This window comes from Eptatretus burgeri, chromosome 3 (assembly GCF_056783735.1).
Source record: "Eptatretus burgeri isolate ZD-2024b chromosome 3, Ebu_testis_v1, whole genome shotgun sequence".
In the NCBI taxonomy this organism is placed as follows: Eukaryota; Metazoa; Chordata; class Myxini; order Myxiniformes; family Myxinidae; genus Eptatretus; species Eptatretus burgeri.
This window is the reverse complement of record NC_140963.1, coordinates 64036863-64061334: the sequence shown is the minus strand read 5'-3', so window position 1 is coordinate 64061334 and position 24472 is coordinate 64036863. Positions and strand designations below refer to the sequence as shown.

The following is a 24472-nucleotide window of genomic DNA, read 5'->3' as shown; positions in this document are numbered from 1 at the left end:
AAGACACCACATCAACATGAGGTCGAGATTTTTTCTTAGTGATGTTCAAACTCAAATCACGTGATGTGGTGCCACCATCATGTCCCACTCGAGGTTGAAAAACTTTTTCCATCTGCACTCGTCGCTGGTCCTCAAGAGCTGAGTCTCGATCACATTTGGAACTTATACATGGACTGTGAGAACTCGTCCTGCTGGAATGTCCCTGAGAGCTCAGAGAGCTTGATTGAGAAGAGTGCACCTGGTTTGTAACTTTCGGATGGTTCCTCGTTTTGTATCCACAGTCGTTTGCCTGCAGAGAAAAGGATAAATTAAAATGGTGGGAGAAGCTTCATTCAACCAATCACAGTGGAGAAGGATTTGGATTAACAACATACGTGGAGATGGTTATCAGTGAGTAGTTAAATTTTTTTTCAGCCATTCACAGCACATGGTTTCACAATCACGTGACAAGACAGGCATTGTGGGGATATGACTCAACAATCTAAGCTTTATACACATGATCTGATTCTAGGAGCTATTTCATTTTGAAAGTTGATTAATGATAAGGAAAAGCACAAAGTAACATATGGGACGTGAGTAATGTCAGAGAAAAATGAAAGATTTCTGTATTATAACCAACAGTGACCTGTTTGGAATTCCCATCTGAACCCAGGACTCATGAAGTGAGAAACTCATATTCAAATCCCGTACACTATTCTGGTTTGTTCCTGGTCTGATTAACATTAGTCTCATTCACAGAATGGTGATCTGGTGTGTTATTATGTCACGGAAGGCTTCTTGGTTGATGGTTAAGAAAGGCGGAAAAGGACAAAAATATGTGTACATGGAGGAAAGTAGGAGAGAGGAGTATCTTACTCTTCCTCATTCAAAATCATTTGTGGACAGGAGAGTGTATGTGGCTGGCAGGATGGCCGCAGGGTACACGCACTCGGGTCGAAGCTGTCTATCTTGGGTTTGAATCTCGGCCGAGCTATAAGCTGTTGTCCTGGTGTTTCAAAAGTCGGGTGAGTCATCAAAGTGTGTGCCTTCAGATGGAGGTTAAACAGGAATTCCATCTGACAGCATTGGTTGGTGGATCTTAAAGTCCTTCCTGAAGAGAAGCTAAGCTATCACTGGCAGCGTGGCCAAATACAAATTCCTGCCCGAACTTCTGCTGTGAATGTAATAGCAAACCACCAGTGTATACTTTGCCTCGGAATATGCTTTGACAGCACCGAAGCTGTGCGAAGAGTATGGAACATCAGACATCAGAGAGAGACGGCCTGAAGATGCAAGCATTGAAACATCCGTAACACGATGAGAGGGAGACGGAGACGGAGACGGAGACGGAGACAGATCATAAAACACGTGACCCCACAATGCTTGAAAAACAATGACATGGGCGGGGTCAACAAACAGCAAAATTGATTGGTCATGATGATGCAAAATGCCATCATATTTTGAACAAGTATTGTTAAAGGGAAGGGTTTGAAATTGCTAAAAAGGTGATTTTGTGTTCTACATTGTTTAAATATATTGTTGCGGTTGAGGAAATTCACAAACCACCATTCAGGTCCCATAGGTGAGATATCTCTGAAAGTACATGTGTAGTTAGCCCCAAACCCGTTTTTTAGAGGGAATAAATGTGATTCATTCGGGCTGCGACCCTTTGAGATAGCCGTTTTTCTGTTCTGTCTTTATTTTGAACCAACCACGTCTCAACCGCCATCACACAACAACCACCAACCACAACGCCGCTTCACAACAACAACAACGCCAACAGCCACGATCTTCATCTTCACAACTCGCTCCCGCAAACATCGCATCACCGCCATTCCAAACGGCGCCATGGCCATAAACCACCACCATAAACCCTCCACCACCTTCACCTCCTTCTGCGGCCATTCCCGCACCACCTGTGAGCACCGAGCGTTGGGCTGTCCTGGGCTCGTACAAGACGCGCGCCGAGCCGCGAGTGCAAAATGCGGCCTTTCCGAGGAGAATTCGGATCAGGAATGCTACACGCCCACTTCTGATCCGTCCAATCAGCAAGCGCGGGGCGGTTTGGCCCCGCCTCCAGGCGCGTCTGTGTGGAATCGAGATATGCAAATTCGAGGATCAGGGGAGATTCACGCCCCCTTTTCCTCCGTCCAATGGGCGAGCGTGGCTCCACCCCCGAGCTCGTACTGATCCGGAAATTTGCATATAGGTTCTCCTGCCGGCCTATAAAGCGCCGAGCACGGGGCGAATCTGGGCAGAGTCGGTTTGAGCAGAGTCGGGTTGGAGCGCGGAGTGGAGTCGGGAGGCGAGGGCGGCCAGGTGGTTTGCGGCAGTTGGCTGAGGAGAATTGGGGGAAGAGACCGAGGAGCTCGGGTCCGAGGCAAGGAAGACGGCGGTCGGCGACGAGGTCGCAGTGGAATCGCTCGTCACGGGACCCAAGCAAGCCAGCTATACTGTTTCCCCCGAGCAGCAATAATTTCCCCCCCCCCCACCTTTTTCCCCCGCGCTGAGATAGTACGAAAAGGGGGCCGCGTTCCCACCCCACTCCAAGGAGTGCCAACGAAACCCGCGAAGGAGCACGAAGTCAGGGCACCGCCGCGCTGCCACATTTGCGGCTCATCACAAAGACACGGGTAGGATCCACCCGCTCTCGCGGACCTGACCGCTCTTTCAGGTCCCGCTCAAATATTGGCCCACAGGCCTCGTCTGCCCCCTTGTCTTTGAGGGTGGCCCTTTTCTTTTGTTCCTGTGTAAACGTGTGTGTGTGGCGCCAGTCTGGTGAAGTAAAACTGTGTGAGTCTTGCCGTGTGTACGCGCAGTCGGTTGAAGATCTGCATTGTTGTGTTTCTTTTGTTGCAATTGCTTTATGTGCATTCTGTTTAATTGTATATGTGTGCTCTCCGTGCCGCGGAATAAATGTGCATCATGTTGAACTGTTTTCCCGTTTCGCTTCGTCTTTTCTTCAATTGAATCTCCATCTTGCTTCACGTAAAGGGTTGGTAGTGGGTTTAATACGCCCGATAATAAATCGGAACCGTCGAGGCCGAAGATAACACCGCTCGGTTATCCCGATAGTATGGAATGGATCGCTTAAGTGGCCCGTGTCCGGAGTCGACCTGCGGCGAGGTGCGATCGCCCGGTCTACCCTCCGCGTGGGTACTTAGGTAGGTCGAGTTTGGCGAACAACCCTATCCCACGCGGGGGGCCGATTGGCACGATCGAAGTGAGGCCGAAAGGCCCACCCATGACTAGCTCCCGGCGTTGGTCCGAGAGGATCATGACAGAATTGTCCATCCAGTGGGCGACGTGCCGCGATTCGAGTTACGTGGCCGTTCGCACGCCGGCGGGCGCGAATTCGCAACAATATCATGAAATTGAAATAAAGTAAAGATTAAAATGGTCGAAGAAAAAAACATTCCAGCAATTTACCGCTGTTGACTCAGCGTCTTTGACAGCACCAGAATGAACACGTTCCATCGTTGTTTGTGTCCTTTATGACATCCTTAAAACCATCAAGTTTCCTGTTTGGAATGATTTTCAATTTTGTTTCACTTCCAAAGAGATAGAAAGAGGAAAAAAATTTATCTCACTCCTCTCTGCACATGTGTGATCAGGATGGATTCAGAGCCAAGGTACTGTTGGACTGCAGGTCTATTTTACACTTAATTTTCAAAATATAACATTCAATTTAAAGCAAGTTGTTCCTCGATCATAAACTGATATTTGTGGACAGAAGGACAGACAGTGCTTAATCTCTCAATTGCTTAACCTCGCTGTTCGCTTTGTGTGCGTGGGGTAAATATCGGAGGTCCTGAGTCTATTTTTATACAAACTGGAATATAAGACCATTCACTTCGCTGATGGAAATACCAATCTTTGCTGTGATGGATCATCAATAGGGCAAGAACAAAAAGGAATCCTGGGAATGCGGGGATAACCAGCATCACAAGTTGGCATTTGCAGTTTCCTCACGTGTGCCCACGTACCCACACTAAAAAAACAATGTTTTCATCACAAACCTTCCCAGGATTTCCCTGAATCCACCGTAGTTCGATGAATTGAAATCCGTTCTCAAGTTATAACAAGACAAACAAACAGACAGACAGACACGGCTCCTATCATAACACAGATTACAAGGATACCTGTAAATTATCGAGAGATTAATGTGTTTCATGGGATTGAATTGGAGGAATCATGAACAATGGACTCAGGTGGGATCACCAGCAAGGTCAATCCAAAATTTAAATCTTCAGAACTGCAGATTATTTCATAGTTTGGAGATGTTTAAAATGTTTCTAAAATGTTGTTTCTTACCTGGATGGTTGTGGCACTTTGATGCTTTGTTTTCAAATCCTTCCTGGCTCGATATCCTCTGTATCCTGATTGGATGGTGATGACTGCCCCTTCCGTGGCAGGGTCACCAAGGAAGTGACTATTCATCCCACTTGTCTCAAGCCAATGGGAAAACACTACATCAACATGACGTGGAGATGTTTTCTTGGTGATGTTCAAACTCAAATCACTTGATGTGGTGCTACCATCATGTCCCACTCGAGGTTGAAAAACTTTTTCCATCTGCACTCGTCGCTGGTCCTCAAGAGCTGAGTCTCGATCACATTTGGAACTTATACATGGACTGTGAGAACTCGTCCTGCTGGAATGTCCCTGAGAGCTCAGAGAGCTTGATTGAGAAGAGTGCACCTGGTTTGTAACTTTCGGATGGTTCCTCGTTTTGTATCCACAGTCGTTTGCCTGCAGAGAAAAGGATAAATTAAAATGGTGGGAGAAGCTTCATTCAACCAATCATAGCGGAGAAGGATTTGGATGAACATCATACGTGGAGATGGTTATCAGCGAGTAGATAAATATTTTTTCAGCCAATCACAGCACATGGTTCCACAATCACGTGACAAGACAGGCATTGTGGGTCTATTTCTCAACAACCTAAGTTTTATACACATGATCTGATTCCAGGAGCTATTTCATTTTGAAAGTTGATTAATGATAAGGAAAAGCACAAAGTAAAATATGGGACGTGAGTAATGTCAGAGAAGAATGAAAGATTTCTGTATTATAACCAACAGTGACCTGTTTGGAATTCCCATCTGAACCCAAGACTCATGAAGTGAGAAACCCATATTCAAATCCCGTACACTATTCTGGTTTGTTCCTGGTCTGATTAACATGAGTATCATTCACAGAATGGTAATCTGGTGTGTTATTATGTCACGGAAGGCTTCTTGGTTAATGGTCAAGAAAGGCGGAAAAGGACAAAAATATATGTGCATGGAGGAAAGTGGGAAAGAGGAGTATCTTACTCTTCCTCATTCAAAATCATTTGTGGACAGGAGAGTGTATGTGGCTGGCAGGATAGCCGCAGGGTACACACACTCGGGTCGAAGCTGTCGATCTTGGGTTTGAATCTCGGCCGAGCTATAAGCTGTTGTCCTGGTGTTTCACAAGTCGGGTGAGTCATCAAAGTGTGTGCCTTCAGATGGAGGTTAAACAGGAATTCCATCTGCCAGCATTGGTTGGTGGATCTTAAAGTCCTTCCTGAAGAGAAGCTAAACTATCACTGGTAGCGTGGCCAAATCCAAATTCCTGCCCGAACTTCTGCTGTGAATGTAATAGCAAACCACCAGTGTATACTTTTCCTCGGAATATGCTTTCACAGCACCGAAAGAGGAAAAAAAATTATCTCACTCCTCTCTGCACATGTGTGATCAGGATGGATTCAGAGCCAAGCTTCTGTTGGACTGCAGGTCTATTTTACACTTAATTTTCAAAATATAACATTCAATTTAAATCAAGTTGTTCCTCGATCATAAACTGATATTTGTGGAAAGGACAAACAGTGCTTTATCTCTCAATTGCTTAACCTCACTGTTCGCTTTGTGTGCGTGGGGTAAATATCGGAGGTCCTGAGTCTATTTTTATACAAACTAGAAGATAAGACCATTCACTTCGCTGATGGAAATACCAATCTTTGCTGTGATGGATCATCAATAGGGCAAGAACAAAAAGGAATCCTGGGAGTGCGGGGATAACCAGCATCACAAGTTGGCATTTGCAGTTTCCTCACGTGTGCCCACGTACCCACACTAAAAAAAACAATGTTTTCATCACAAGCCTTCCCAGGAGTTCCATGAATCCACCGTAGTTCGATGAATTTAAATCCGTTCTCAAGTTATCACAAGACAAACAAACAGACAGACAGACAGACACGGCTCCTATCATAACACAGATTGCAAGGATACCTGTAAATTATCGAGAGATGAATGTGTTTCATGGGATTGAATTGGAGGAATCATGAACAATGGACTCAGGTGGGATCACCAGCGAGGTCAATCCAAAATTTAAATCTTCAGAACTGCAGATTATTTCATAGTTTGGAGATGTTTAAGATGTTTCTAAAATGTTGTTTCTTACCTGGATGGTTGTGGCACTTTGATGCTTTGTTTTCAAATCCTTCCTGGCTCGATATCCTCTGTATCCTGATTGGATGGTGATGACTGCCCCTTCCGTGGCAGGGTCGCCAAGGAAATGACTATTCATGCCACTTGTCTCAAGCCAATGGGAAAACACCACATCAACATGACGTGGAGATGTTTTCTTGGTGATGCTCAAACTCAAATCACGTGATGTGGTGCCACCATCATGACCAACTCGAGGTTGAATTACTTTTCCCATCTGCACTCGTCGCTGGTGCTCAAGAGCTGAGTCTCGATCACATTTGGGACGTGTACATGGACTGTGAGAACTCGTCCTGCTGGAATGTCCCTGAGAGCTCAGAGAGCTTGATTGAGAAGAGTGCACCTGGAATGTAACTTTCAGATGGTTCTTCGTTTTGTATCCACAGTCGTTTGCCTACAGAGAAAAGGATAAATTTAAATGATGGGAGAAGCTTCATTCAACCAAACACAGTGGAGAAGGATTTGGATTCACATCACGTGGAGATGGTTATCAGTTCGAAGTTAAATTTTTTTTTAGCCATTCACAGCACTTGGTTTCACAATCACGTGTCAAGACAGGCATTGTGGGTATATTTCTCAACAATCGAAGCTTTATACACATAATCTGATTCCAGGAGCGATATTCATTTTAAAAGTTGATTGATGACAAAGAAAAGCACAAAGAAAAATATGGGATATGAGTAATGTTGGAGAAAAATGAAAGATTTCGATATTATAACCAACAGTGAACTGTTTGGAATTCCCATCTGAATCCAGGACTCATGAAGTGAGACCCCATATTCAAATGCCGAACACTATTCTGGTTTGTTCCTGGTCTGATTAACATGAGTATCATTCACAGAATGGTGATCTCGTGTATTATGATGTCACGGAAGGCTTCTTGGTTAATTGGTAGAGCAGGAACTTTTAAAATGGAAATGTTCAAGAAAGGTGGAAAAGGTCCAATAAATATGTGCATTGAGGAAAGTCGGAGAGAGGGGTATCTCACTCGTCTCACTCAAAATCATTTGTGGACAGGAGAGTGGACATGGCTGGCAGGATAGCCGCAGGGTACACACACTCGCGTCAAAGCTGTCTATCCTGGGAAAATGCTTTGACAGAACCAATGCTCTGCGAAGGAGATGGAACACCAGACATCAGAGAGAGAGACGGCTGACACATGCAAGCATTGAAACATCCCTAACATGATGAGAGATAGAGATAGAGATAGAGATAGAGAGATCATAAAACACGTGACCCCACAATGCTTGAGAAACAACGACATGGGCGGGGTCAACAAACGGCATAATTGATTGGTCATGATGATGTACAATGCCCTCATATTTTGTCCAGGTATTGATCAAAGGAAGGGTTTGAAATTGCGAAAAAGGCAATTTTGTGTTCTGCAGTGTTTAAATATCTATCTATAATTCCAGCAATGTGTGTGTGTATGTGTGTGTGTGTGTGTGTGTGTGTGTGTGTGTGTGTGTGTGTGTGTGTGTGTGTGTGTGTGTGTGTGTGTGTGTGTGTCTGTGTGTGTGTGTGTGTGTGTGTGTGTGTGTGTGTGTGTGTGTGTGTGTGTGTGTGACCGCTGTTTCTCGACAACCACTGGTCTGATCTAATTCAAACTTGCCAGGTATATTGCTGAGGACCCGAGTATGTGCCTTTTCAAGGTTTGATATTAATCGGACAAGTGCTTCCCGAGTTATGGCCATTTATTTACCACACCAATGATAAGACACGTGGCTGCGTAGGCCGGTGCGTGGCCGGCCGACGATGACGTCACGTGCCGTGCCGGTTACGATGGGGATCAGTGCCTTAGTTACCGTGGTGTCGGAGCGGCAATGGTCAATGGCAGCAAATATCATGGCAAGTAAAGACATGGAGGTAAACTTGATTTCAAGTTGGATTTTATTTAACTCTGTGTGTGTAAGTATCACAGCAGTTGTAACTTCAATGCAAGCGATAATTCGTGGAATGCATGTGAACATTCCGTACGGGCACGCACCACTTCCGGATAGTGATGACTTAATGTGTTCTCATAATTTCCTGATTTCTCATGCGCATTTATGGATAAACACCCAATCCAGTCGTCATTTCGGAAAAGGAACGAGAGCGAAGGAACGGCCTGTGTGGTTATTTGAAAGTTTTTTGTTGTTGTTTTTTGGGGGGGTTTGCACGTACGGCCACGCACGTACGGGCACGCGAGAGCGAAGGAATGGCCTGTGTGGTTGTTTCTTCTGGCTCGCGGTTTGAAAGATTTTATTTATTTTTCATTGCATGTCCGGCCACGCACGTACAGGCACGTACCAGTATCATTAAATTTAAATAAAATAAAGATTTCAAAGGTCGAAGAAAAACAAGCTCAAATGAGCTAAGATTCTCGTCCTCTTAATGATGACGTCATGAAAACGAATATGATATCATTGTGATGTATCAGGTTTGCGATAAATTATCAGTGCTCATGCTCGGCTTGATTCCCACAAACAAAATTCAAACAGCTTGCCTAGTTTCGGAGATAATGGTATGGGCGATTTCCATTCGTGGCGATATTATGACGTCAACTTTTTTCCAGGAAGAATTTCCAAAATCGGAGATGTTTACTGCCTGCGTGTGGGCTTTCTGCATAGACATGGCAAGTTTCACGAAGATCCGATGAAAACTCTGGGTTGTGAAACAAAAAATGTCAAGAAATAGGAATGACGTCATAAAAATTGATATGACGTCATAGTGATGAATCATATGTGCGGTAATTCATCTCTGCTAATGCCCTGCTAATTCCCGCAAAGAGAATTCAAAAGGCTTGCCTAGTTTTGTCGATAATTTTTTAGGCGATTTCCATTCGTGGAGATATTTTGACGTTATAACTTTTTTCAGGGAGGACTTTTCAAATTCGGAGATGGTTACTGTCTGCGCAGGGAATTTTTACATTTCTATGCCAAGTTTCAGGAAGTTTCGATGAAAACTGTAGGCTGTGAAACAAAAAAGTCCATAAGAAGAAGATGAAGAACAACAACGTGAGTAAGACTTCGAGATCCTACACGAGGATCTAAAAATTTCGAGGAATTTACCGCTGTTGACTCAGCGTCTTTAACACCACCTGAATGAACACGTTACATTGTTTTTGTGTCCTTTGTGACATCCTTAAAACCATCAAGTTCCCTGTTTGGAATGATTTTCAATTTTGTTTCACTTCCAAAGAGGGAGAAAGAGGAAAAAATTCTCACTCCTCTCTGCACATGTGTGATCAGGACAGATTCAGAGCCAATGTACTGTTGGACTGCAGGTCGATTTTACAGCATGTTCAAAATCTAACATTGAATTTAAATCAAGTTGTTCCTCGATCATAAACTGACATTTGTGGACAGAAGGACAGACAGTGCTTAATCTCTCAATTGCTTAACCTCGCCGTTCACTTTGTGTGCGTGGGGAAAATATTGGAGGTTCTGAGTCGATTTTTATACAAACTAGAATCTAAGACCCTTCACTTCGCTGATGAAAATACCAATCTTTGCTGTGATGGATCATCAATAGGGCAGGAAGAAAAAGGAATCTTGGGAGTGCGAGGATAACCTGCGTCACAAGTTGTTGTTTGCAGTTTCCCCACGTGTACCCATAAAAAAAAATTTTCATCACAAACCTTCCCAGGAGTTCCCTGAATCCACCATAGTTCGATTAATTGAAATCCGTTCTCAAGTTATAACAAGACAAACAAACAGGCAGACAGACAGACACGGCTCCTATCATAACACAGATTACAAGGATACCTGTAAATATTGAGAGATTAATGTGTTTGATGGGATTGAACTGGAGGAATCATGAACAATGGACTCAGGTGGGATCACCAGCGAGGTCAAACCAAAATTTAAATCTTCAGAACTGCAGATTATTTCATAGTTTCGACATTGTTTAAAATGTTGTTTCTTACCTGGATGGATGTCGCACTTTGATGCTTTGTTTTCAAATCCTTCCTGGCTCGATATCCTCTGTATCCTGATTGGATGGTGATGACTGCCCCTTCCGTGGCAGGGTCACCAAGGAAGTGACTATTCATCCCACTTGTCTCAAGCCAATGGGAAAACACCACATCAACATGACGTGGAGATGTTTTCTTGGTGATGTTTAGACTTAAATCACGTGATGTGGTGCCACCATCATGACCAACACGAGGTTGAATTACTTTTCCCATCTGCACTCGTCGCTGGTGCTCAAGAGCTGAGTCTCGATCACATTTGGGACTTGTACATGGACTGAGAGAACTCGTCCTGGTGGAATGTCCCTGATAGCTCGGAGAACTTGATTGTGAGGAATGCACCTGGTTTGTAAATTTGTTTCCTGTTGATTCGGACTGAAAAGAAACCATGTCATTTCCATCACAGAGGTTCTTCAGATGCTTCCTCGTTTGGTAACCACGGTCGTTTGCCTGCAGAAAAAAGGTCAAATTACAATGATGGGAGAAGGTTCATTCAACCAGTCACAGTGGATGAGAGTCCAGATTCACATCGGTTGGAGATGGTTATCAGTTTATGGTTAAGTTAATATATCTTGTAGCCATTCACAACACATGTATCGACAATTGGTGAAAATAATTATGCATGGGTTTTTTTAATTATCTGAGTGCCACTCCTTCCTGCCCAACACATGATTGGATTCCAGGAATTATTCTTTTATTGAGGTTTGAGCAACAACGAAAAGCAAAAACAACTCGAACAGTAGTCGGGAGACCCCAGACATACGCCAGGTGGAACAGTTTATGTTTTATATCCCACTGATAGGTCGGATCTCGATCCATAACTTCCACAATCTAATCGGCTTGTTCTTGTCACCTCCTCACCTCATCCACCAAGTTTTGTCTGACTCCGTCCACAACGTTTTGAGATGTCGTACTATGTATCGTTTTTAGCCCGATCACTCACTTGTGAGGAATCAATCAAAAAATTATCGCATCCCGATCTTCACCAAAATATAATCATCGCTGATACTCGAAACAAATGACAAAATCCTGCCTTGACAGTGTCGCGAGTGGTCTCCTCTGTTTGGAGGTTCCTTGACACCAGGTTACACTGCTTGCGATCTTGAGTGTAGTTGTTGCTGTCTGGGCAGCAGTATTTGCACTGTCCACAAATTGATGAGGTACTTTGGACATTTCAGGTGAATGACTATCTTTGGATGTGAAATGGCAACACCAGGTGATTGTCGACTCATCTGAAATGATTTTTTCCCCACTCATGGGAAATATTGTCATTGTGAGTGACAGTTAGAATAATTTTTGAATTTTTCGACATCTCACACTCAGCAGGGCATTTCCCACAGAGGAATTTCCTCCTCCCCATCGATGCCAACCTTTGGGGCTTGCCCATGTTCTGTCCTTGTAAATGCTGAATGCCAAGCGAGGAAGCAGCACACACCATTTTTAAATCTGTGGTTTCACTCGGCTGGGGTTTCAACAGCCGACCTCTCAGACTCGGTGCGGACGCTCCAGCCATCACACCAATCGAGTTTCAAATCCCAGTTCAATTTGCCAATCTGCCTGAATATTTCTTCTGTCCAAGTCTGTCTATCCATTTTCTTTGTACACATCCACTATACCATCTGAGGTTCTTCGAGTACACAATGAGTGCATTGTTGTCAACTTGCACAAAACAAGGATATCAGGGACCCACGATGATGCAAGCTTGACCTCATGATCATGAAGCTTGCACTCAATCATGTGAAGCAGGAAGTGAGAAGATGAAGACATCAATGGACTTTTTCCTGAATTCCATGGACAGTCGTACACAATGGACAAATCACAATTACGTATGGCTCAAACTTATCACCAAACTTGCTGATCCATGTTGTAAGAACAAACCATCCCAAAATGTAAACCTGGTGTATTTCTATCCATTTCATATCTCGAGGGTTGTTGAACAGAAAATGCATAAAGTGGTGCTCTTACCTGAATAATTGTGTCACTTTCGTGCTGTTTTTGGAACTCATTCCCGATGACGTGGTCCTTGTATGATGCTCGAATAGCACCGACTTCACCATTGTTTACGGAACCTGGCAAGACTCTCTTCTTCATCCCTGTTCCACACGAGTCGTCGGTCCCGTGGTAAACCATGATTGGGATGACAGCATTTATCAGCCCAACGTGGCTGTTGAATTTGGAATGAGGGTTTTTCAGCGATTCCTTCATTTTGAATTGAATATTTGCATTCTTTTTCTTTATTAATGCTCGAGCATTTCCTTGCTGCAAATGGTTCACCAATCTGTATGGAGATACCGGTGATACTCGATGGTTCAAGATCTTGTCAGACCAGTGATAATATCCGTTGTTGAGGTCATTCTGCAACTGGGATTGCCCAAGAGACAGTGTGCTTGCCGTGTCGTTCAGGGTTCCCTTGTTCTGCTGCTCATGACGTCTTCCGTGTCGGCAGGAACAATGGCACAGCATAACATTCCGTTTGTTTTTGTGCCATGCTTGAATATGCTGTCGTTGATTCAACAAGCAATGCCAGTCTGTTTGGGAGAGTTGAGGGTGTGGGGTGGGGCAGTGGAACCATGGCCATGTTATTGAGTTAAACATATTAATGTAATTATTATCATTAATGGAAAGTGAATGCAATTCCAAGGCAATTACAGGAGGTTTAACTTACTGTGGGTCTGTTGCCAACATCTCCTGTCCTCACGAATCTTCTTGAAAGCAAGAAATGTCTGCAAGACACAGAGCAGCAACAACAATACAATTTAAAACAATGATTCTCACTTCCTGTGACTTCCATCAAATTCTGCACATTCTAAACAAGGAATCAGGGAAAAGGGTATTTCACTTGTTCAGTTTGCATCGTTTCCACATTCCATTCTGTATTCAAGCAACTCATTTTGTCCTGTTGGCTTTTCTCTACAGCAACACACTTGTGTGTCTGTCGATCCATCCGCCCGTGTGTAACTCCACTTTCCACCCATTGGTTGGACAGCTGGTCGGACTCCATCCACAATTGTAACCTGTAAAATCATACGGCTGCCATGTTCGTCCGATGCCAAGCCAAATATGCCGTCGGAGCTGTCATCGTTCACAATCGCCATGCCCTCTCGATAAGTTTTCCCTTCAATGTGAAATAACCAAAGCGACTGTTTCAAGGATCATCAAGTATCGAAAGGTTGGAGCCATTCTGCATCACCGTGCCGTGTGAACTCCACACAACATGAAGGCCACACTATGTAGAGCCCTCAGTCTTCAGTCCTTAGGCTTCAGGCATCTGGTGACAGCCTATGTGCCAATGTAATTGGAATCTATCCGAGCTGTATAACCACAATGTATAATATAGACACATGCACAGTGTCCATTGTAATTGGAATCTAACCGAGCTATATAACCACTATGTATTATATAGACACATCCACAGTGTCCATTGTAATTGGAATCTAACCGAGCTATATAACCACTATGTATTATATAGACACATCCACAGTGTCCATTGTAATTGGAATCTAACCGAGCTGTATAACCACAATGTATTATATAGACACATCCACAGTGTCCATTGTAATTGGAATCTAACCGAGCTGTATAACCACAATGTATTATATAGACACATCCACAGTGTCCATTGTAATTGGAATCTAACCGAGCTATATAACCACGATGTATTATGTATACACATCCACAGTGTCCATTGTAATTGGAATCTATCCGAGCAATATAACCACTATGTATTATGTAGACACATCCACAGTGTCCATTGTAATTGGAATCTAACCGAGCTATATAACCACAATGTATTATATAGACACATCCACAGTGTCCATTGTAATTGGAATCTATCCGAGCTATATAACCACAATGTATTATATAGACACATCCACAGTGTCCATTGTAATTGGAATCTTACCGAGCTATATAACCACAATGTATTATATCGACACATCCACAGTATTTTTTTTGTCTACTTTGTCGAGGCTCGTATGAGAGCGAACACACAACGCACATCAAGGGGGGCATGAGACAAGAGGGGAGGGAGTGGGAAGGACAAAATAGTGGGAACAGAGACATTTGGAGATCTGTGGAAGGGAGAGGGATGGGACGGGGAGCATGGGGAATATAAGATTGACATTACAGGGACTTTCAGGAACGAAAGGAGGGAATTTGAAGGAGGGGGGCTTAGGTGCATTATCGGGGTAGAAAAGATCGAGGATTTGGATGGGGGATGATAAGAGGTGGTGGTGAACAGCTGTTTTGAAGGCCTGGAGGGAAGAATGGGAATGAATAGAGCGAGGGAGTTTATTCAAAGGCGGGAAAAAAGAGGAATGAAAGAGGGAACGTGAGCAGTGATTCGTGATTTTGGTAGTTCTACCAGAAGGGGTTGTTGGCGGACCTTGAGCGCCCTGCAGAAATGTGGTGGGGACAAATTGCAGAGAGAGCAGGGGGGGCGAGGCTGGAGAGGAGACGGTAGAAGACAGAAAGACCACCGACCAACCTGTGGTGATTGAGTGAGAGGTCCAAAGACTCAGCCTCATTGCGGGAGATGCCAATGATCCGAAATGCCTTGGTTTCTACAGCGTGAAGCCGAGAAAGGTGAGAGGCAGTAGCACCAGCCCAGAGGGGAGAGCAGTACTCCATCAGGCTGCGGACAAAACTTTGTAAGTGGTCTGGAGCTCAGGTGGGCCGAAGAAGGACCTTGCACGATGGAGGATTCCTAGTCGGCGACTGGCTTTGGAGGCGAGGTTTGAAACGTGGCTTTCCCAGGAAAGGTCATGGCAGATAGTGAGACCCAGAAGCTTGAAAGAAAGGACTTCTTCCAGAGGATTGTTGAGAAATTGGATGGGGGGTGGGGGTTCTAAACGGTCCTTTCGAAGAGACATTGTGAGAGTGTGAGATTTGTCCGGATTGAAAGACATGTTCCACGTGTTGGACCAGTTTGTGATTTTATCCAGATCTGCAGTGAGCGAACAAGCTGCTGCTTGCCGGTCTGAGGGATGACCTATGCTACGGCTGAGGGTGGAGTCATCAGCAAAGAGATATGGAGGATTTTCCAGAGAGTCGGAGAGACCACTGATGAAAACCAGAAAAAGAACAGGGTCCAGAACGCTACCTTGAGGAACTCCAGCCTGGACAGGAAGGGGGGATGAAAGAACTCCATTTAGGGGCACACGTTGACTGCGACAGGAAAGGAAGTCTGTGAGCCATGAGTGGAGATGGCCTTGACTTTGATAAAATAATATTAAATAATTCCATAAATTCCTCTGGAGAAATGGAGTATTTTTGCTTCAGTCGACTTCGACTTTAAATCTTCAGAACTGCAGTGTTTTTGCTTCGGTCGATTTTTTGCTTGCTTCGAGTTCGTTTTAACTTCGATTTTAATTTTGTCTTCTGTTTTCGCGATCGCTTAGGACGCTTAACACTCAGTTGTCAAAATTCTGGTAAAAATCGGATGTTTTGGAGATGTTTTGAGATTGTATAAAAATATTTCACCCGCCGCGTCACGGCTCGTCACGTGGCACAGGGCGCTCGAGCAGACGCGTCGTTGAGTCATGTAAAGGTTTTGCGTGTGTGCGCTGATGTCATCGCGCTCGCCCCAGCGTCCTTTCGAGTTGGGGGGGCCATCGAGTGTGACCTTTACGTTCCGTTAATCCGTGGTAACTCGAGCTGGAAGAAGCTACCAATGTCAAATTACACCACATGATTCAGGAGGGTGATGGCGAGCGCTGATTAGATTTTGGTCAAAATCGCTCAAAGGTCAAGCTCACAGTGAGGTCAAAGATTTGATTTTTGATGGTTTGGTACAGAATCATCATATAAACTTCTGGTTTGCGTCGCTACCTTCTCTAGAGACAGCTTTTATGAGACAAGGTCAGAGGTCAAGTTGACGATTTCGTAAGTACCAGTCTATGACTGCTTGTTTGTTTGTCTGTCTGTCTATCAGCAACTTTACAGCAAAACGGCTTTTGCAAACACGATCAAATTTAATCCACAGGTGGGCAATGAAGATTGGACGACCCCATTAACTTTTGGGTCCAATTGGATCAAAGGTCAAGGTCAAGGTCACGAAAAGATCAAAATCGTTTTTCGCTCATAACTTCGTCAAAAATGATCTGATTTACTTCAAACTAAGCTTATAGTGAACCTTATTCTATTTGTCATTTATAATCCTACCCATTCCTACAGTGAAAAATGCATATTTGTGAAGATCGGTGGAGTCCTAAGTTTTGGGGGTCATGGTCATCAGTCCAAATTACATATTTTCCATTATTTATCAAAAAAGGTTAGAAATATGCGTGTTTACTATGGAAGACATATATCAAGTCCTTTATTGGCTTTCATTTGACACCATGACCTTTCACCTTACATGGCCTTAAAGGTCAAAATCATTTTACGGTCATAGCTTCGTCAAAAATGGTTTAATTGACTTCAAACTAAGACTAAAATATTCCTTATTCTATTCCTTCTAATCAACATTCAGGTTAAGGATGTATCAAATTTAAATTTGATCCCCAAAATAACTTTATGCCTGAAATGGGTGGGATTTGTTGTGCCTGGTTTGTTTTATTTTCCTGTGAGAAATTGAGGCAGCAATCTGTTGCCTATATACCACCCAATTAACTATGTGGCATTCTCTTGAAGGAGGACTTTTATCATCGAGGTTATGCGGGGCTGTGCTAGTTACCTATATGTTAAAGAAGCTGGATTTCTGCATCCGTCAATCCCTCTGTGTAACCTGCTCTTTTTGCTGTGATATCATTATGGTGTTACATCTGGAACGTCATGACAGCCTTACATCTTCTGCTAAGCTTGGCCTCCATGGATGTGCACGTCATCCCGACATCCACCACACAACCCGTCCCGTCACTTCGCTGACGACAGTTGAATACCATAACCTATAAATCTGACGATTTGATGCCCCGAGGCGACATGCTGAATGCCAGATGCAAGGAACGGGATGATGGACTTGGCAAGATGGCGGTGTAAAAATAGTGTTAGAAAGAGTTCTAAGCCTTTATAACAGTTTATGACTCAATGTGAACAGCACTTTGCAAGTTGAAAAAATAAACGATGCAAGTTCCATCCCTGGTGGTGAACCAGTCGGTGGGCGAGCCAGTCGCTGAGCGAGCCAGTTGGTGACCGAGCCAGTCGGTGAGCGAGCCAGTCTGTGGGTGAGCCAGTCGGTGACCGAGCCAGTCGGTGAGAGAACCAGTCGGTGAGCAAGCCAGTCTGTGGGTGAGCCAGTCGGTGACCGAGCCAGTCGGTGAGCGAGCCAGTCTGTGAGCGAGCCAGTCGGTGAGCGAGCCAGTCGGTGAGAGAACCAGTCGTTGGGTGAGCCAGTTGGTGGGTGAGCCAGAGGTGGGTGAGCCAGTTGGTGGGTGAGCCAGTCGGTGGGTGAGCGAGTTCAGAAAGAGGTTCACATGTTTGATAACACAGCGTAGTCCATATTTATTTTGTTTTAAAATGTAAAATCTTCTCAACCAACATTGAAAATCAACCGTGATTGTCACGTTCTTTGAATGATCATCATGTTAAATTTACATCTTTACTTCTTGATACTTTAATTGAATTTCGATTTGTAATGATTGTGTAATCAAATGCTTGAGATATAACAATTCCAAGTCTGTTCTGGGTTCAATTCCAGACCCCATGATATACCTTTGGAATGGTGATCCACTGCAGACAGGCCATTATATTTAGTCACGTGACACTGAGCTGGAGTGAAACAACGTGAGCTGAATTTTGTATTTGGTTTTATTCATTTTATTTCGAGACATTTCTGGACAGTCTTGTAAAGTGAGAATTTATTCCAATGAGTCAGTTAGTGGTGATAAAGGGCTTTCCAAAACAGGCACACACACACACAAACAAACACACACACACATACACACACACACACATACACACACACACACACACAAACACACACACACACCCTTACCTCAATCAGATTTTTTAAGATCCAGGTCAAAAGAGCTGAGATGATGGAGCTCACGAGGAAGATGTTTAGAACGTCGGTTTCACTCCATAAAATCTGTAATGAGGTTAGCCCTGTGCAGACAAACAAACAAAAACAAGAGGAGGTTAACAAGCGAAATTTGGGGATCTTTTGATAACACTAGAAAAGTGTGATATTAACACAGTCGATGATTGTGATGTTAACAGAGTCGAGAAGAGTGATATCAAAAAAGAGTCGATGAGTGTGATGTTAACAGAATAGATAAGAATGATGTTAACATAGTAGATGAGTGTGAAGTTAACAGAGTTGATGATTGTGACGTGAACATAGTAGATTAGTGTGACGTGAACATAGTAGATGAGTGTGATGTGAATATAGTAGATGAGTGTGACGTTAACATAGTAGATGAGTGTGACGTGAATATAGTAGATGAGTGTGACGTTAAGATAGTAGTTCAGTGTAACGTTAACATAGTGGATGAGTATGACGTGAACATAGTAGATGAGTGTGACGTGAATATAGTAGATGAGTGTGATGTGAATATAGGAGATGAGTGTGATGTGAACATAGTAGATTAGTGTGACGTTAACAGAGTAGATGAGTGTGACGTTAACATAGTAGATGAGTGTGACGTGAATATAGGAGATGAGTGTGACATGAATATCGTTGATGAGTGTGACGATAACAGAGTAGATGAGTGTGACGTGAACATAGTAGATAAGTGTGACATTAACATAGTAGACGAGTGTGACATTAACAGAGTTGATGAGTGTGATGTGAACATAGTGGATGAGTGTGACGTGAACATAGGAGATGAGTGTGATGTTAACATAGTGGATGTGTGTGTCGTGAACATAGTAGATGAGTGTGACGTTAACATAGTGGATGTGTGTGTCGTTAATAAAGTTGATGAGTGTGACGTGATCAGAGTAGATAATCCCCTCTGTTAACTTCCCTCCATTTTCCTCACTCAATCTTCACTCTCTCCACACCCACTCGGATCTCATCATTAGTGATGGATCCTTTTCAATTATTAAATCCTGGGAGCCACATTTGATCTGTTTTACACGGAACTTGTACAACAGAGGATGATCCGTGTTGCTTGGACATTATCACGACTGTGACATATCGAGAAATCATCAAGTTATTGATAACTAAACAAGACAAATCGATTGGATGATGAAGAGTCACTTACGTTCTTTTGAAAATGAAGTTTCACCTTTCAGGAACTGCAAGAACACAAAAATCAAAAATGTTAAACTGTGCAAGGTTTTCACTCACAGATCTTCAAGTTCAACCCAAGTCCAACAAAACAAGAATAAAAAATTCAAATAACTCTCGTTAATTTACACACGAGCACTCGAGTCCTTGTGCATCATTCCACGAGATGTAATTAATTAAATCGGGAAGTGAATCGAGGAAATAACAGAACATGTAATTGATGAACATACAATGGCATGGGGGGAGGGAGGGACGAGGGGAAATACAAGATAGACTATCCCAACGGTGTTAATCCGGGTAATATTAGGGTTGGGCACACATCGACTTTTTCTCTGTTGTCCCGTTAAAAGGAGTGTTTTTTTATGGCCCAATTTCACGCTGATCACGAATCCGTTGAAACTTTTGACCTCGTATGATGTCTTAGGAGGATTTGTAATGATTTGTCTGAGTAAGACATCATCCTTGGTCAAGTTTCAACGGATTCGTGATCAGCGTGAAAAACGGCCATAAAAAACACTCATTTCAACGGGACAACAGAGAAAAAGTCGATGTGTGCCCAACCCTAATATTACATGCCCTAGTAAGCACCAATTATCAAATTTTACCTGAAAAGTGGGTAAATTTGGTGGCCATTTTGAATTTTTGCATTTTACCAACCTAACACATCATCCGATGTCAAAAAGTGCAATGGATTCGTGATCAGCGTGAAATTTGGCCATAAAAAACACTCCTTTAAAAAAAAGTATGGTTGTATGCCCAACCCTAGTAATAATGAACTAACTGTTCCACCACCAATGAGGAAATAACTATTTAATAAATTACTCCTTTTTATAAAAACACAAAACTCTGTAAAACAAAGCCTTGCGTGGTTTAACGTCCCGTGGGATGAAGGTGTGTGTATTTGTCGAGTGGGTGTGCGATCATACCTTCAGAAAGGTCGGAAGACCATTTGAAATTTTTGTGCAGAAAGAGTGAAAAATCCCTCGAGGTTTCTGAGGGTCAGGTTTCTGTGTGAGGGACACAAGAACAAGAAGAATTGGGAATTAGTTAAAGTTGTTTCACCGAAATGGGGACAAATGATCAGTTGTCCCTCAACGATTGTGACGTGTGATGAAGGTGGGGGGGGGGGTGGTTGTGTTTGTGGTTTTGTGAGTGATATGTGGTTGTGTATGTCGTTGTTCTGGCCTGCTTGGGTGGCTGTGAGTGTCTGTCCTGGTGTACATTTATATCTTCTGGGATGAAAGTGTACAATTCTGGAGTGGTTTGTGTGATCTTACCTTCAGCAAGAAGGATGGAAGAATTTTAGAAAGATTATTCCACAAAGACTGGAAAGTCCCTTGAGGTTCCCGAGGAATGGCTTGCTGTGTGATGGAAACAAGAAAACAAGAATAGAGAATGAATCAAAGATATTCCACTGAAACTGTGATGAGTGTGTTCAGGGTGAGCTGCACTCAGGGAAGTATTTTGTCGATGTTCGTTCAGCATGAGATTCGTGCTGTTCTGGGTTCAACTGGGTGAGTGGTAATTTATTGGAATCAACCACACGTGTGGACTGGCAGGATGTATGAACCACACCAGCAAAGGTAAACTGATCATCCCCTCGCTGATTGTATCGACCGGTTTGCACCGACAGGGAAGGGATGGGAAATGTTTGGTGACAATCCCACATCAGGGATTTGAACCTGGGATCCCAACAAACTGACCGTAGGTGGGAACATTTAACTACCTGACCCACAGCCCTCAGGAAGGTGAGTTTGTGGAGGAATGATCGCTGCCATACCTGAATATAATGAAGGGGGATCGGAAGGTTCTTCAAGATTGTTTGGAAAAGCTTCACAGAAACTTCCCAGAGATCCTGCAGGACACACAAGGAGAAGGGAATTACCAACACTGGTCAACGTGATGTAAACCCAACCTAAACCAACATCAGTCAACGTGATTTAAACCCAAACTAACTTAGAGCAGTCAACAGATTTAAATCCACACACCACTCAACATGATTTAAACCAAAACTAACTTACACCAGTCAACATGATTTAAATCCAAACTAACTTACACCAGTCAACATGATTTAAACCCAAACTAACCTGCACCAGTCAACATTTTTTAAACCCAAACTAACCTACACCAGTCAACATTATTTAAACCCAAACTAACTTGCACCAGTGAACATGATTTAAATCCAAACTAACTTACACCAGTAAACATGATTGAAACCCAAACTTGCTTTCACCAGTCAGCATGATTGAAACCCAAGCTAATCTCCACCAGTCAACATGATTTAAACGCAAACTAACCTTCACCAGTCAACATTATTTAAACCCAAACTAACATAGAACAGTCAACATGATTTAAACCTCAAAGAACATAGAACAGTCAACATGATTTAAACCCAAACTAACTTTCACCAGTCAACATTATTTAAACCAAAACTAGCTTACACCAGTCAACATGATTTAAACCCAAACTAACCTTCACCAGTCAACGTAATTTAAACCCAAACTAACATAGAACAGTCAACATGATTTAAACCTCAACAAACATAGAACAGTCAACATGATTTAAACCCAAACTAACCTACACCAGTTAACATTATTTAAACTAAAAACTAACCCACACCAGTCAATATGATTTAAACCCAAACTAACCTGCACCAGTCAATACAATTTAAAGCCAAACTAACTTACACCAGTCAACATGATTTAAACCCAAACTAACTTACACCATTCAACATTATTTAAACCCAAACTAACCTGCACCAGTCAACATGGTTTAAACCCAAACTAACCTACACCAGTCAACATTATTTAAACCCAAACTAACCCACACCAGTCAACATGATTTAAACGCAAACTAGCTGACACCAGTCAACATGATTTAAACGCAAACTTGCTTACAACAGTCAACATGATTTAAACCCAAACTAACCTTCACCAGTCAACGTTATTTAAACCCAAACTAACATAGAACAGTCAACATGATTAAAACCGAAACTAACATAGAACAGTCAACATGATTTGAACCCAAACTAACTTTCACCAGTCAACATTATTTAAACCCAAACGAAGTTTCACCAGTCAACATTATTTAAACCCAAACGAACTTACACCAGTCAACATGATTTAAACCCAAACTAACCTTCACCAGTTAACATTATTTCAACCCAAACTAACCCACACCAGTCAACATGATTTAAACCCAAACTAAGCAACACCAGTCAACATGATTTAAACGCAAACTTGCTTACACCAGTCAACATGATTTAAACCCAAACTAACCTTCACCAGTCAACGTTATTTAAACCCAAACTAACATAGAACAGTCAACATGATTAAAACCGAAACTAACATAGAACAGTCAACATGATTTGAACCCAAACTAACTTTCACCAGTCAACATTATTTAAACCCAAACGAAGTTTCACCAGTCGACATGATTTAAACCCAAACAAACCTTCACCAGTTAACATTATTTCAACCCAAACTAACCCACACCAGTCAACATGATTTAAACCCAAACTAACCAACACGAGTAAATGGCTCCAAATAAAGAGGTCGACGAGGATCACACTGTGTCCGTGGGGATCACACGGTGTCCGTGGGGATTTCACGGTGTCCGTGGGGATTACACGGTGTCCGTGGGGATTACACGGTGTCCGTGGGGATCACACGGTGTCCGTGGGGATTTCACGGTGTCCGTGGGGATTTCACGGTGTCCGTGGGGATTACACGGTGTCCGTGGGGATGTCACGGTGTCCGTGGGGATTACACGGTGTCCGTGGGGATTTCACGGTGTCCGTGGGGATCACACGGTGTCCGTGGGGATTTCACGGTGTCCGTGGGGATTACACGGTGTCCGTGGGGATTACACGGTGTCCGTGGGGATTACACGGTGTCCGTGGGGATTACACGGTGTCCGTGGGCATCACACGGTGTCCATTTTGTTTCCCATTCTCCATGTTCTTCACCACATCACGAACATCCTTCCCATTCCTCTCTCTCTCCCAATCTCTGCCCATTTCCCTTTGTTTGGTTGTGACAGGTTCATAATCCCGATCTGACCCCATCGGGTTAATTGACCCCGTGACGTGAACAGGCCCCAAATACCATCACCATGAACTGTTCTACCTACAAACACTCAACGAGCACCACGTCGGTGATGTGTGGTCCACAGGACCAAAGGACCGTCGGTGATGCGGTGTATAAACGACGGACCAAACGACCCTCCTTGTCCTTCCCCCCAGGGAGTGTTGGAAGAGTTCAGTTTTTGTGTAAAAGTGAAACGAACGTTGATCCTCGTCCTCCTCCACTTCATTACAAGGATCCACACGGAACGTGGACGGGGAAGAGGACACTTGGCCCATCAAGGCTCCGTTACATCAACAACACATAAATTAACCCACAACACCGAACCGAACAACAAACATGGACAAAGGTCCCGGTAATTACATCAACAAACTCACCGTTTACTATTACTCACCCTTGTGGAGATCGTGTGTCGGTGATAAATGGAGTAAATGAGGTGAATGACGGTGAGGAGCACGAGAAAAACTCGTCCACACTTCATGATTCTCACGAACAAATGAGGGATCAGCGTCGTGGGTTCAAATTGGGGGACGTTGGGAACAATGGGGAACCATGGGAAAAATGGCAACAATGGGGAACCATGGGAACAATGGGGAACCATGGGAACAATGGGGAACCATGGGAACAATGGGGAACCATGGGAACAATGGTAACAATGGCGAATTAATTCAGAACGATAAATGATAAAAATAAACATCATAAATATATTTTACAATAAAAATACTGAACATTAACATGAGATTAATACTTTCAATTATAATTATTCACTAAAACGTTTTTTTTAATCCTTCAAATGAACGAATAAGTGGTTGAT

The 24472-nt window shown here is 43.3% G+C and overlaps 1 protein-coding gene across 1 annotated transcript; it reads right to left on the bottom strand.

Annotated features, from left to right (window-relative positions):
- Positions 1–149: 149 nt before the first annotated feature.
- LOC147030070 (uncharacterized) lies at positions 150–24251 on the bottom strand. The gene is made up of 12 exons (XM_085872158.1): positions 24053–24251; positions 21354–21428; positions 20851–20934; positions 20500–20580; positions 19548–19581; positions 18335–18444; positions 13070–13127; positions 12370–12932; positions 10360–10854; positions 6409–6846; positions 4425–4731; positions 150–289 (listed from the first exon to the last, which is right to left on the bottom strand). The coding sequence occupies exons 1-12, from the start codon at positions 24137–24139 to the stop codon at positions 150–152; spliced, it is 2472 nt and encodes an 823-aa protein (XP_085728284.1). The 5' UTR covers positions 24140–24251.
- Between the last annotated feature and the right edge of the window lie 221 nt (positions 24252–24472).